General features: G+C 44.0%; 1 protein-coding gene across 5 annotated transcripts in view; it reads right to left on the bottom strand.

The window, feature by feature from the left end:
• Positions 1–8,128, bottom strand: part of sufu (suppressor of fused homolog (Drosophila)) — a 148,546-nt gene extending 140,418 nt beyond the window's left edge. For 2 of the 5 annotated variants that reach the window (XM_085994301.1, XM_085994299.1), the window contains exon 1: positions 7,793–8,126. In XM_085994301.1, coding sequence (XP_085850427.1) covers positions 7,793–7,929 — 137 coding nt within the window. In that variant the 5' untranslated portion in view covers positions 7,930–8,126. Of the gene's footprint in view, positions 1–6,046; positions 6,090–7,792 lie in introns of all 5 variants that reach the window. The other 3 variants (XM_085994302.1, XM_085994298.1, XM_085994300.1) reach the window with 3 other exon arrangements.
• Positions 8,129–15,587: the final 7,459 nt, after the last annotated feature.

The raw sequence follows: 15,587 nt of genomic DNA on the forward strand, positions 1-15,587 counted from the left end.
GATCGGGTGGGATATGTGTCGGTGCAGGCTCGATGGGCCGAAATGGCCTCTATCTGCACTGTGGGGTTTCTGTGATTCTGTGAATAACACATTATTATGTAATAGTTTCAATTAGTCTATATAATAGATTAATTATTCAGTAAGATTTGCACCCAACACTAAATTCATAATGCTGGGGAAAGGAAGAGGAGAAAAAAATCTGCCCCAGAAGTACTTATTTTGATAGCTATTGTATACAAAAAAATTCTAACATATAGGTTACAGCAAGAAGCAACTGTAATAACATCAGTTTAACCCAGATACATTTTCAATCCAGAAGCACAATGAAATGCCATAAAGACACCAAAAGCCATACTAGAAATATCCTGCAGATATGGGGGGTGGCGGAGATGTGTTAAAGCTTTTCGCTTTCATGGGCCACTTACATGCCGACTACAGAACCTCTCAGACCACGTAAAATATCCCACTAATTTATATATGTATTTAACTGCAGGCAACAGATTTTGGTGTTCTGATTTAGGATATGCTCCACTAATGAGACAATTGCATTAACAGCTGCCTGTTCCAATCCTCCAGGCTCAACATTCAAACAAGACAAACCAGTGATCAAGAAATACGTTCAAATAACAAATGAGCTCCCTGGGCTACATAGGCCAGAGCACAAGGGAATCACAAGCCTTAGTTTGGACACATGCCATTGCTGCTTCAACAACTGTAGTTAAATAAGAACTTCAAAATGCAAAGTGGTAGAGTTTCAGATGATGAGGCTGTCTGGAAGTGTTCCAGAAACAGAAAAACTATTGCAGAACTTTGACATTTGTTTTTCAACATTGAATTATTTGATTACTGCAGAATGTTCAGGTGCAGCAGCAGCCCGCAGGTCCAATTCACTCCACTTGGCTATTTCAGCTGGACTGCTGTTGCCTTAGACAAAGCAGCCCACGGGTCCTCACTCCCAACAAATTGCTCCCCCGCCCCCCACCACACCGTACTCTCTCAGCCCGTTACACACACCAGCTGATGAGGCTGCAGTTTGAACTGGGCAGCGATAGAGGTAGTGGCATATTCAAGTTTTCAATTCTTCTCACCAGTCCCACTGTTTTTCCACAGACACACACACAAAGTCCCACTGCTGCTTCTCCACTTGGATACAAGAGCAGACTCGTGCTGGACATCAGACTGGCCCCTGAAGTATTTCACTCTTCATTCACAAACGCCAATACAGGAGAGAGCAAGCAGGTGTTTTCTGAGCTATGTGACCCCTTATGGCCATTTATTTGTATTACAACTGAATAAATACAGGAAACTCTATTATCGAGCACCGACGTGGTGCCGATTTATCAAAAAGTCCGGATTACAGAGAGGTATAGTTAAAAGGTACGAGAGCTCCGTACACAGCAACAAATCCAGGCTTCCCTGTTGCTTAGCAACAGGTGCAGGAACTCCAGCCACAGACCAAGCGTCCCTGTTGCTTAGCAACAAGTGCAGGAACCCCAGTTACACAGCCACAGATCCAGGAACTGCCACTAATATGAAGTAAAACTTACCTGAACCTACTCCTGAATTTTGCCGGTTAACAGAGATTTCCGGTTATTTCGGTGCCGGTAATTCGAGAGTTTCCTGTATGTAGAAGGGTGCAATTTCTTTCCCCATGATGGAGAATGTGGGGCAATAGGCTGCAACGAAGCAGGATTGCACGCTGCCATGATGAGATATGGCACTGGCCGGTTTTCCCCAATCGAGCTTGGTTAAGATATGGATCTGCTCCAACACAGCATTGAGTACTTCCTAAGTTCATTTTGCTAACTTTACAACAAAATAACTTGATTATACAAACGTAATACCAAAACAAAGTAAACTTTTCTTCATTTTACCGATTGAAAGTCTTAAAACAACAGAACACAAAAACGAACAGGAAAAAGTAGCTTCTTGGCAATTTTACAAATTCTACAAAAGTAGACTACAATTAAACATTCTGATGACTTGGTATTGCATTATTCGTAAGCCCAATCATCATGTACCAATCTTGCACAGGTACCCTCCCTCCTTCGCTAACTACACCCTAGAAAGTGTTTGCTTTGGTGTCGTGAGCTATGACTGAAGTGGACTTTAACATGAATACAGTTGACCATGGGAAGTGGGAGCCTCAATTTCATTCGGTGCTTGAAACCAAAATCAGTCCCACGTCGTCCACTTACTAGGTGTGGAAGACACATCCAGTCCACTGTTCCAACTTGTAGGACATCCCTGTTGTGGAGCACTAATAGTCTAACTATAGGAAACTCTATTATCCGGCACCAACGGGACCGGCGTGGTGCCGGTTTATCAAAAAGTCCGGATTACAGAGAGGTATAGTTAAAAGGTACGAGAGCTGCGTACACAGCAACAAATCCAGGCTTTCCTGTTGCTTAGCAACATGTGCAGGAACTCCGGCCACAGACCAAGCGTCCCTGTTGCTTAGCAACAAGTGCACGAACCCCAGTTACACAACCACAGATCCAGGAACTGCCACTAATATGAAGTAAAACTTACCTGAACCTACTCCTGAATTTTGCCGGTTAAGAGATTTCCGGTTATTTAGGCGCCGGTTAAGAAAGAGAGTTTCCTGTACATCCCTCAAATGTTATAGATTGTTGAATAAAAGCAGGAAAACCTGGAATCTGGTGTAGAATAGACAATCTTCATCTGATCTAATGGTCTGCACAGCTTTAACTGCATCAACATCAGGAACATACGTAAAATACAGATAGTCTTTGGAGAACACTCTTGCCAATGAGTCAATGGTCACGTTATGGAATTAACCGCACAGGAGGGGATGGGGTTATCAGCAAGAAAAATCACTTTTTCCATTAAATAATGGAAATCAGAGATTCTTGAACAGGTGGAGAATTGGATCAGCATGGATTTATCGTGATCTGATAATGTATTACACCAGACTGACACGTACACAAAATTAATCACAAGCACCATACAATGCTAGCTTCTCAATGAGGCTGGAATGACAGAATCCAAAGAGCTGCCACTCTGAATCAATTCATTGCTGGACATGGCCACACATGTTGATTGGTTTATGCCGAAACTATAAAAAAAAATTCAACGTAAATGCTGCATCACTTTGGTTTTCATTAGTACTGATGGAATCTGTAAAGGCCAATAGTGAGCAGATGTAAATTACAGTTTTATTAAAATATCAAACCGCAAAACTTGCATCTAAAAATCTCAGATCTGTGCTTGCGATTTGAAATCCGTGCTTGCAAATTTAATTTGAGTTAGAGACTTCACTGATTGCACAACTATCTTTGGAACCACAATAACCAGTTTTATCAAGTGCCCAGAATTATGACAGAAATACTAGTAAGATTTTAATTGCTGAAAAATTGCATAGAAAAATAAACAGTCTTAATTGAAGACATGTATTCTGCAGAAACCACTCATACAAATCAAATAGCCTGAGATTATGAAGCAGGCGCTACCATGTGTTTCATCTATAACAAGGTAAAATGAGTGATTTATAGCTTAAAAACTTAGTTCTAATAATGCACATAAATAAAAGTTACAAAACTAAAGTATAGCATTCATAAATTAAGACCATACAATGAATTAAAAGTTTTTCCCTTGCTCCAAGATGAGATAAAAGTAAATAAACTATACTCTGCATTAAAAGGTGGCACAACATACCAAATAACAAACATTAAGGAAGATCGACTTGAATGTAGATCTGAACCAATCTAGGTATTAATTGTTCAATTGTTCTACTGGTTCTTCTCTCCCCCACCCCATCATCAGCCATGTGTCTACATTATTATTATTATTTTTTTTATAAACTATTTTGACTTTAATCTGAAAATTGCCACTTTTTGTTCAAACTTCAATGCACAAGATTTGGTTCTGGGCCTCACTGCTGTGGTTTGCAACATTTACTCAACAGACAAATTGCACAAATAGTAATTACGTTTTTATTTTTAAATTGTCCTTGAACAGCTGCCAGCTCTGGCTTTCCTGTCTGCATGCAAGATTTAAAGAGCAACGTCCTCCTGGGCCCTTCATCATAGTGTTCACTCATGGCAGGTTTGTGATGCTCCCCTTCCTCCTTACCAAATCACCTCTCTAACCCAACTAAGAAAAGTAAAAGGCGGGACGACTGCGAAGACTTAGAATTACATTGAATGTATGGCACAGAAACAGGCCATTCGGCCCAACTGCCCCACGCCAGTGTTTATGCTCCACGTGAACCTCCTCCCGTCCCCTCATTTAACCCCATCAACATAACCTTTTACTCCTTTCTCCCTCGTGTTTATCTAGCTTCCCTTTAAATGCATCTATACTATTCGCCTCAACTACTCCTTGTGGTAGCGAGTCCCACATTCTAACCATCCTCTGGGTAAAGTGGTTGCTCCTGAATTCCCTATTGGATTTATTAGTGACTATCTTATATTTATATCCTAGTTCTGGTCTCCCCGACAAGTGGAAACTTCATCTATGTCTACCCTATCAAATGCTTTCATAATCTTGAAGACCGCCATCAGGTCAATCTTTCCTGACAGTTATAACCTCTCAGTTCTGCGATCATCCTTGCAAATCTTTTTTGCAACTTCTCCAGTGCCTCTGTATCCTTTTCATTATGTGGAGACCAGAGCTGTGCACCGTACTCCAAGTGTGGTCTTACCAAGGTTCAATACAGGTTTGACACAACTTCCCAGCTTTTCAATTCTAACCCTCTAGAAATTAACCCCAGCGCTTTGTTTGCTTTTTTGAATGGCCTTATTAACCTGCGTCACTGCTTTTAGTGATTTGCGTATCTGTACCCCTAGATCCCTTTGCTCCTCTGCTCCATTTAGACTCGTATTTTCCAAGGAGTATGTGGCCTCCTTATTCTTCCTACCAAAATGAACCACCTCATACTTATCTATATTTAAATTAATTTGCCAATTGTACACCCATTCTGCAACTTGTGTTCTTGTATTTTGTCACAGTCTTCCTTAGTATTAACTATAACCCCCTAATTTGGTGTCATCTGCAAATTTTGAAATTGTACTTCTGATTCCAGAGTCCAAATTGTTTATGTAAATGGTGAACAGTGCCAATCCTTGTAGAACAACACTTCTCACTAGTACAGATCAGCAACATGAATACTGAACTTCAAAATCCTCATTATATAGTTAGTAATCCTCTGAGCTTTCCTTTCTCGTTCATTCGAAGCATCAATCATGCGCTTCCTTCTCCCTAAATCATCACTGTGTTGATATTACTCATCACAGTCTTCTACTCACTCATTCTTCTCAAAGACGTCAAAACTGTGAAACTCCTCACGTCCCTCAGACCATCGTTCCTCTTACAATCTTTAGCCTTTTAAAACATAAGCTTGGCATCACCTGATCACTATTTCCCAAGTTACCTCACCTTTTACTCTTTTTAACCTTGGTGTTCTGCACTATGGCCATACCCCGATTCCTCAATTAAGAAAATCTAAAAAAAAAAATTAAAACCCTTGGACATAAACGATAGTTCAAACTGCCTCCTCCTAACCATTCATCATGTCTTTCCTTGAGTTGCATTGTGATTGTATTGTATCCTCTAGATTGCCATTTTGCAGTGTGGCTGCGGGTAAGTTAACCTATCCGTTGTCCATGAAAGCTAGCAATGCATTTTTGGTGTTACTGGCCTTTAATAACCTCTTTCTTGCCACCCATTCCCCTCCCTTAAGAAATGGCTCACCAGACTGGCAAACTTGTGCTTTCCATTATTCTCCCTTTTAAAACGAGGTAGTTAATTGGATATTGCAACACATTTTTTGGTGTGGCCTTTCTAAGACCTCTCCATACATAAACAGCAAAACTTCTAAGGAAATTCATGATCTTGCTCATTTCTGCTCAAAAATCTCAGCAGCTTGTAGCCGCATACAGATTGCACACCCAACACAGGAAGAATAAGACCAGGAAGGTCATTCAGCCCATCTTAGCTCATCCATCCAGAAAAACTTACAATGCCCCATAATGTCATCTAACTATCTCTTGAATGAGAAAGGTTTTCATCTATGCTACCCTACCTGGAAGACCTTGGTGTCTGGCAGCTAGGTGCTCATTCTAGGCCTTGAGGTAAGAGAAAAAGGAAACAGAGCATTAAAGATAAAGACAAAGCAGACACTAGCAGCAAGAGGAAAATCAGATAGAAAAGAATTGATGCAAAAACATGTAAAAAAAAAGTTACTAGGTTAGAACCTTCCATCACAATATTTCTTGTATACATTCAACAATAACGTTGTGAAAACAGCATGTTTCCAAAATAATCAAAATCTCCCAACCTTTTTTGGTTGTATTCACACTCCTGTCTATAAAAGGCAAGACTACCCAAAACTACAGGAGTAAGAAATGTGCTGCATAGAAAGTCTTATTATGAGAACAATGAAATTCAAAATGGAATGCCTCAAGAGATCCAGATTATCATCACATGGACATGCCTTTGTTGACCTGCATAGGGAGATGTGTCCCAAACCTAAACCCAGAAGTGATCCCTTACACTAAAAGTCAACCTATTCAAATGCATCAGAACCTTTCCCTGTCAACTTCAAAAGTGCAGTATAATATACTATATGGGTATGCTATTTTCTAATAATAATGTTGTATAAATTGGTGTTAAAATAACATCTATACAACTGCAGTGTCAGTGAAAATACACGGCAGTTTAGAATTCAAAACCAATTTTATGAAATCTCAATTTATTCTTAATCCTGTGAATGGATTCCAGATTATAACTGAATCCAATAGAATTAAAAATGACCAAATTACTACCACACCAGGTAAATAGGCACATTGCCCAATAATCTTAATTCAAGCAGGTTAAATTTTGTGATATGAATCTGCCATTTAAAAACATAAAACTATTAGTGATCTTTGCTGTAATTTTACCAGTTTTGACTGAAAGTTCTTAAACTGGGACTAACTTCTTTAGAAGAGGATTGTTTTTAATTACTAACAATTATCCATATTTAAACTACTAATTTACAAATTACTTATTTTTGTTACAATTAGGATGGTGGTTAAAAATTTAACAACACAGAAAAGTCACTTTATCCACTCATTGAAAGCACTGTTATTATAGAAAAATTGGCTAGAAAATCCCATAGCCCTTTTGGTTATTAGGATACTATTGCTTTACAAGATTACTTCACGTCGAAATAAATTCAAATGGTGCAAACGAAAGTTCTTCCAAATAATTTTTTTTTTTAATCAAATTTTATAATATGCTTCAGATACTTATGTAACATTACAACAGCTTGTTTATAAACAAATAGAAGTGCGTGTTTGATGTAAAGCCCCGTGGCGATGGTAAAGATCCACATTCCTTTCAAATTGATGGTTGTAGGAACTTTCGTCTAGATGTAAATAATTGAAACTAAAAAAAAGGTAAACATCATGAATTCCCGCCCCCATATCAGACTAGTGATGCGTTCAGAAACTAACTAAAAGTTGCAAACTTTTAGAAGCAGCGATAAACTTTAACAAAGAAATTTGTGCAGTTAAAAAATAAAGGAATTGAAATAAATCTGTGCACTTAAAAAAGGGAATCGAAAGAAATCTGTACACTACAAAAAGGAATAAATTGGGGGAAAAATCTGATGTAAAGAACGACCTTGCAAGCCACAAAAAAAAGTAAAAGTCTGCATTTAAATTCCTCAAATCAAAACCGTTGCGTTGCCTTGATTTGAAGTAACTTAATGCTTGTCGGATGTGGGGCCTCGGAGACACGGGCTCGACCCGAAGTGGAAGAGATGTTGATGTCGAGGGTAACGTACCAGTACTTGACGATGGCGGTGACTTGGAGTGGATTGGGCTGGTCCGAGTAAAGCCTCCTGCACTCCTGGTAGATGGCGCGCAGACCCGGGGGCAGCAGCGCGGCGATACCCGAGCCGCTAGGCCGCAACTCCTCCATCGCTCCGGGGGTACGGGCACAGGCCGCCGGGCTATCGACTTGTCCTGCCGCTTTGGCTGACTATGCGCCGAGTGTCCCTTCGCCTAGGCGACTTCTCCCAGCCCCGTTTAAAACTCAAAGCGTCTTCTCAGCTCGGCTCAGGCCGAACGAGGCGTCAGGTTGTTCTTGTCTTTCAGCTCCTCTCGAGCTCCCGCCCACCCGCTGCTGTTTGGTTCGCTCTGATTCGCTGCTGGCCGGACCCGGGCTGCCGCTCGCTCTGATTCGCTGCCGGCCCCCCTCCCTCCGGGCTGCTGCTCGCTCTGATTCGCTGCTGGCCGGACCCGGGCTGCCGCTCGCTCTGATTCGCTGTCGGCCCGTGGGCTGCCGCTCGCTCTGATTCGCTGCCGGCCCGGGCTGCCGCTCGCTCATTCGCTGCCGGCCCGGGCTGCCACTCGCTCATTCGCTGCCGGCCCGGGCTGCCACTCGTTCATTCGCTGCCGGCCCGGGCTGTCGCTCGCTCGGATTCGCTGCCGGTCCGGGCTGCCGCTCGCTCTGATTCGCTCTCAACGCTCTCCAATCAGACTCGCAGTAGCTCTCCCACCTCCAGGGCCAGAAGGTTGTGAGTTCGAGTCCCACTCCAGAGACCTCCCGGGCTCCCGGGCCCCCGCTCGCTCTGATTCGCTGCCGGCCCCCGGGCCCCCGCTCGCTCTGATTCGCTGCCGGCCCCGGGCCTCCGCTCGCTCTGATTCGCTCTCAACGCTCTCCAATCAGACTCGCAGTAGCTCTCCCACCTCCAGGGCCAGAAGGTTGTGAGTTCGAGTCCCACTCCAGAGACCTCGGAACAAAAATCTTGGCTGACACTCCAGCGCAGTGCGGTTATCGACACATTTAAACGAGGTCCCGTCTACCCTCTCAGGTGCACATAAAAGATCCCATGCCACTATTTCAGAGAAGAGTCATTAGTGTCCTGGCCAATATTTATCCTTCAATCAATATCACTAAAAAAGATTATCTGGTAATATTTATCCCTAAAAAAACAGATTATCTGATCATTATCACATTGCTGTTTTGTGGGAGCTTGCTGTGCGCAAATTGGCTGCTGCGTTACAACAGTACTTCATTGGCTGTAAAGCGCTTTGGGAAGTCCATTGGTTATGAAAGGCACTGTAAAAATGCATGTCTTTTTCTTTTAGTTTCCCCCCCTTGTGCGACTCCTAACGCTCTCTGATTCTCCCCCTCACTCTGCAGCGGAGATTCACCAGACTGATACCTGGGATGGCAGGAATGACTTATGAGGAGAGATTGGGTCGATTGGTCTTGTACTCGCTGGAGTTTAGAAGAATGAGAGGGGATCTCATTGAAACTTATCAAATTCTAACAGGACTAGACAGACTAGATGCTGGAAGGATGTTCCCGATGGTTGGGGTGTCCAGAATCAGGGGTCACAGTCTAAGGATAAGGGGTAAACCATTTAGGACTGAGATGAGGAGGAATTTCTTCACCCAGAGAGTGGTGAACCTGTGGAATTCTCTACCACAGAAGGCAGTGGAGGCCAATTCATTAAATATATTCAAGAAGGAGTTAGATATTGTTCTTAAGGCTAAAGGGATCAAGGGATATGGGGAGAAGGCAGGGACAGGGTACTGAGTTTGGATGATCAGCCATGATCTCATTGAATGGCGGAGCAGGCTCGAGGGGCCGAATGGCCTACTCCTGCTCCTATCTTCTATGTTTCTATGCTCCTAACGCTCTCTGGTTCTACCCCTCATGTCAACTCCCACTCAGCCGCTGCCTCTTGCGCGGTCGCTAAGTTGCGGAACCTCCAGACCACTCGTCTCCAAACTGAACCCCGCCAGTGCCTAGCGCAATTAACCCCATCCATATATCCCTGAGAGTTTAAAGAGACAAGCCCGTTTCCACTTTCAGCCCGGGTTTTAAAACTGACAGCAGCTTCTGGCATCCGCACATGCGCAGCTAAAGGCAGAAATCCGGACGTTGCAATCGGTGATACGCTGCTCCTCCTCAGGCTACGCTGTTGCAATCCTCGATGAAGGAATCTGCACAGAGATTAATGTTATGGCATGAACTTAGGCTAATTGCCCACTATTCTCGTTCTACAGATAGATGGAAAAGTTAGCGCTTGTAGAATCAGGAGTAACTGCGTTTTTAACGGCATAGTAAATGAGAATTACTGCTGAACAACCTCTCTCGTCTTGAAAATGTAATTTCTCAAGTGTGGAGTCTCATTGCCTCAGAAGAAATTAATGTTGCAGTTTTTTTTAAATGTAAATAATTTTTTTAAAGTTTTTCTGTTTTCCTATTTAATGTTTCTCCTTTAATGCCATGTGTATGTCCCAATCTTTATTTCGCTGTCTGTACAATGATTTAAATGTAATTTATAATTCCTGTTTTTTACTTCCTGCTTTGCTGTCTGTGTGTCTCTCTCTGAGAATTCTTCGATCCGATTGGTTGAGAAGACTCCCTGCTGCTTGACCTGCTCACGGACGCCACAGATTCCCTGTAGAGGGTGCCAAATTTAAACAAACGGTGGATGATGATTGGAAGTTTCCGCTGACAAGCCCACTAAAAGTCTGTACGCGAGGTGAACGACGAAAGTGGGCCTATATAGCAGTGCCTACACATTTAAGAGGCTTGCATACAATGTTTTTGGGTGCGCGGCCCATTCAAAATACATTGAAAAGCTGGCGAGCCTGCTGCACGGGAGGTCCAGAGAGCAGCTGCGCAGCTTAAAGGAAACATTGCTTGCATACATTCATCGCCTTATCAAGTCGATCTGAAACATCTCAATGGTTTTAGCTAAAATTAATTACTTTGACGTGCAATGACTGTTGTTATGCAAAAAAAAGGGGTGGCTTTGTAGGAGTAAACATAATAACTGTGATACAATAGAGTAGGAAGGTCCCAGGTTGGATGCTGCACTAGCTGATCTCAGCTGGGTATTGGTAGGGGCACTACGATTGGCCGCAGCACCCCCACCCCCCCCCCCGAGCCGTCCCCTCTCCTTCAGGAGAGGAAAACTAAGGTAGGGGATCCTGATCCTGTTCCTAATCACAATCCAGTGACTTATGGTGTGGTTCAGTGGGTCAGAACACAATCGAGCTTGGGCTGTGATCCCTGCTGCCTCTTCCAGTCAAACACTCTGCCGACACTTGCTATTAAGGCTTGCCCATGAAAGAAAACGGTTACTTCGGCAATGTTCAAGAGGCCAACTGACATGTGTGCGACCTTAATCCAACAGTCTTTAGGAACAGAGAGATCAAAATGTAACTTAGATCATTACTTCAACTTCAGATATAAGCAAATATGTTGCAGTATTTTATCTGAAGCATTTCTTTAGGGTGATAAAATTCTTTAGAATGTTCAATGATTATATATTTGGGTCCAGAGGGCAAAGCATTCATCATTTTAATGTACTGCAGGTGCTCTATCCACCATTTTAAATCACTCCACTTTTTTTTTGAATTGGTGTTTGTCAAGGTGACGAATGTTATCACTACTGGGCCTAGTGTCAACAGTATGCACTCTCAAATTAAGGACCACACGAATAAATGTAAAGTAAAGCTACCTTTGCTCTGTCTGTTACAGACTGTCTTAAACTCAACCACAGAAGGGCACTCACTACTGCAATAGAGTCATACTTTCCACAGTGTTAGCCGTGGCTCAGTGGGCAGCACGCTTGCCCTCCGAGTCTAGAAGGTTGTGGGTTCAAGTCTCACTCCATCAGACTTCAGCACAAAAATCTAGACTCGACACTTCAAGGCAGTACTGAGGGAGTGTTGCACTTTCGGAGGTGCCGTCTTTTAGATGAGACATTAAACTGAGGCCCTGTCTGCTCTCTCGGGTGGATGTAAAAGATCCCACGGCACTATTTCGAAGAAGAGCAGGTGAGTTATCCCCAGTGTCCTGGCCAATATTTATCCCACAATCAACATCACTAAAACAGATTATCTGGTCATTATCACATTGCTGTTTGCGGGAGCTTGCTGTGTGCAGATTGGCTGCTATGTTTCCTACATTACAACAGTGACTCCACTTCATTGTCTGTAAAGCGCTTTGGGACGTCCTGAGGTCGTGAAAGGCGCAAATACACGCAAGTCTTACTTTCTTCTCCCACACAAGCAGTCCTATGGTCCCTCTGAGTGAGATTGCTATGAAATTAGGAATAGTATTGTGCTGTGGACCCATGCTCACTATGAATGGAGTTCAGGCTGTTCGTTGTGCACAAAGTCTTTACAGCCAGCATATAGAGGATGTTTTCTAACCATGCATATGGGCAGATCGACTCCTAACTATCCTACCTGAAGGCTGGGGGAGCCAAGTAGGTCTCTTTGGGGTCAAAGTGGCTCCACGATGGCACACCTGGCAATGGAAGATCAGAACCGAGAATACCTTCTGTGGGAGACTCAGTAATCCAATACTGCAGCCAAGGAAGCACTCCAGAACAGTGCTAATGATTGACCAGCCAGCCTGGTTTGTTAATGGAACCTGTTGCTGGGAGTTGGGAATCTTCTCACTTGGTTAGACAAGCAATAGGAAACTTATTAGTGCTCTGTGCTGGTAAGCTGCACAGTTTTAATTGGCTCAACAACAGTATCTTTGCACACACACTTGGGAGCCCCAAGTCTTGGCTCTGGTCAACCTGTGCCTAAGCTCTCTGGCTTTAGGTAAGTGAGAAAATAGTGTGTACTCCATGTTGGGCAAAGAAACTCTGTTTATGTGAATTTCTCAGTAACTTGAGAATCAGACATGGTACTGTAATCGGTTTCTATAGATGGTCAAAACCAAAATCAGCATGTACTGTATTCAAATTCAGCTGAGGTGAAAGCAGTATGCTAACCCCCCCTGCATCATTATTCGGCCCTAAATAAAGAAAGAAAAGACTTACATTTCCATAGCGCCTTTCACAATCACCAGATGTCCCAAAGCGCTTTACAGCCAATGAAGTACTTTTTGAAGTGTAGTCACTGTTGTAATGTAGGAAACGCGGCAGCCAATTTGTGCACAGCAAGTTCCCACAAACAGCAATGTGATAATGACCAGATAATCTGTTTTTCAGTGATGTTGATTGAGGGATAAATATTGGCCAGGACACCGGGGAGAATTCTCCAATTCTTTTAATAGTGCCGTGGGATCTTTTACATCCACCCAAGAGAGCAGACGGGGCCTCGGTTTAACATCTCATCCAAAAGATGGTACCTCCGACATTGCAGCACTCCCTCAGCACTGCACTGGAGTGAGCCTAGATTTTTGTGCTCAAGTCTCTGGAGTGGGACTTGAACCCACAACTTGAACCCCCTCCTCTACTCCCTCTTCACCCACGACTGTGTGGCTGTTCATGGTTCCAACACCATCATCAAGTTTGCGGATGATACCACGGTGGTAGGCCAGATCACCAACAACGATGAGTCAGCCTACAGGGAGGAGGTCCAGCATCTCGTGAAGTGGTGCGCCGATAACAAACTGACCCTCAACATCAAGAAAACCAAAGAAATCATTGTGGACTTCAGGAAGTCTAAAGGCGGAAGTCACACCCCCATCCACATCAATGGGGCTGTGGTGGAAAGGGTGAACAGCTTTAAGTTCCTCGGCGTCCACATCACGGAAGACCTCTCCTGGTCCCTCAATACCTCCTCTCTGGTGAAGAAGGCCCAGCAGCGCCTATATTTCCTAAGGAGGCTGAAGGGATGTAACCTGTCACCCCTGATCCTCTCTAACTTTTACCGCTGCACAATAGAGAGCATCCTGACGAACTGTATCACAGTATGGTATGGCAGCTGTACCTACTATGACCGGAAAGCCCTGCAGCGGGTAGTCAAAACTGCCCAACGCATTACCGGCACCCGGCTACCGACCATAGAGCACATATACCAGAAATGCTGTTTACGGAGGTCACGGACCATCATCAAAGACCCTACCCACCCCAGCCACAGTCTGTTCGCCCTCCTGCCATCTGGGAGACGCTACAGATGCATTCGCACCCGAACGACCAGATTTAGGAACAGCTTCTTTCCCAGGGCTGTCATCCTACTGAACTCCACAAATAAACTCTAAAGCCTGCACATCTGCCAATGCACTTTATTATGGTTATGTTAATGTATTACAAGCCAAATGTATGTTGAATGTTTAAATGTCTTAATCTAAATGTACACACTCGGGAGCCGTAAGCCTACATTTCGTTGTACTGCACTTGTGCACTAACAATGACAATAAAGTTGATTATTATTATTATTATCCTGACTCAGAGGTGAGGGTGCTACCCACTGAGTCACAGCTGACACGTAAATGTTAAACTTCTTTTTTTAATTACAAATACATACATACAGACTCCTCAGAACTGATACTTTGGATAAGAAGCCACAAAGCTTCCCATCCAATCAACCCTCCAAGTTAAAACAACTTAAATATAACGTGAAATAACAACAGAAAATGCTGGAAGCACTCAGCAGGCCAGGCAGCATCTGTGGAGTGAGAAACAGAGTTAACGTTTCAGGTCTGTGACCCTTCATCAGAACTGAAAAAAGCTGGAGATGAACCCGCATGGGCCCTAGCTATGCCTGCCGTTTCATGGGATATGTGGAACATTCTTTGTTCCAGTCCTACTCAGGTCCCCTCCCTCACCTCTTTTTCCGGTACATTGATGACTGTATCGGTGCCATTTCCTGCTCTCGCCCTGAACTAGAAAAGTTCATTCACTTTACTTCCAATTTCCCCCCTTCCCTCACCTTCACATGGTCCATCTCCGACTCTTCTCTTCCCTTCCTTGACTTCTCTGTCTCCATTTCTGGCGATAGGCTATCGACAAACATCCACTACAAGCCCACTGACTCCCACAGCTACTTGGACTACACTTCCTCCCACCCCGCTTCCTGTAAGGACTCTATTCCATTCTCCCAGTTTCTCCATCTCCGCCGCGTCTGTTCTGACGATGCCACCTTCCATACCAGTGCTTCCGACATGTATTCCTTTTTCTTCAACCGAGGATTCCCCTCTACTGTGGTTGACACGGCCCTTGACCATGTCCGTTCTATCTCCCGCACTTCTGCTCTCATCCCTTCCCCTCCCTCCCAGAACCACAATAGGGTTCCCCTTGTCCTCACCTTTCACCCCACCAGCCTCCACATTCAATGGATCATCCTCCACCATTTCCGCCACCTCCAACGTGATCCCACCACCAAACGCACCTTCCCCTCACCTCTCCTTTCAGTATTCCGAAGGGACTGCTCCCTCCGCGACACCCTAGTCCACTCCTCAATCACTCCCAACACCTCTTCCCCTTCGCCCGGCACCTTCCCGTGCAAGCGCAGGAGATGCAACACCTGCCCTTTTACCTCTTCCCTTCCCACTGTCCAGGGCCCCAAACACCCCTTCCAGGTGAAACAGCGGTTTATTTGTACTTCTTGCAATCTAGTATACTGTATTCGCTGCTCACGATGCAGTCTCCTCTACATTGGGGAGACCAAACGTAGATTGGGCGACCGCTTTGCGGAACACCTCCATTCAGTCCGTAAGGGTGACCCTGAGCTTCCGGTTGCCTGTCACTTTAATTCACCGCTTCACTCCCACTCTGATCTCTCTGTCCTCGGCCTCTTACACTGTTCCAACGAAGCTCAACGTAAGCTCGAAGAACAGCACCTCATCTTTCGATTAGGCACTTTACA

Source organism: Somniosus microcephalus, chromosome 8 (assembly GCF_052327205.1).
Source record: "Somniosus microcephalus isolate GS21.2 chromosome 8, FLI_Smic_1.0, whole genome shotgun sequence".
Classification (NCBI taxonomy): Eukaryota; Metazoa; Chordata; class Chondrichthyes; order Squaliformes; family Somniosidae; genus Somniosus; species Somniosus microcephalus.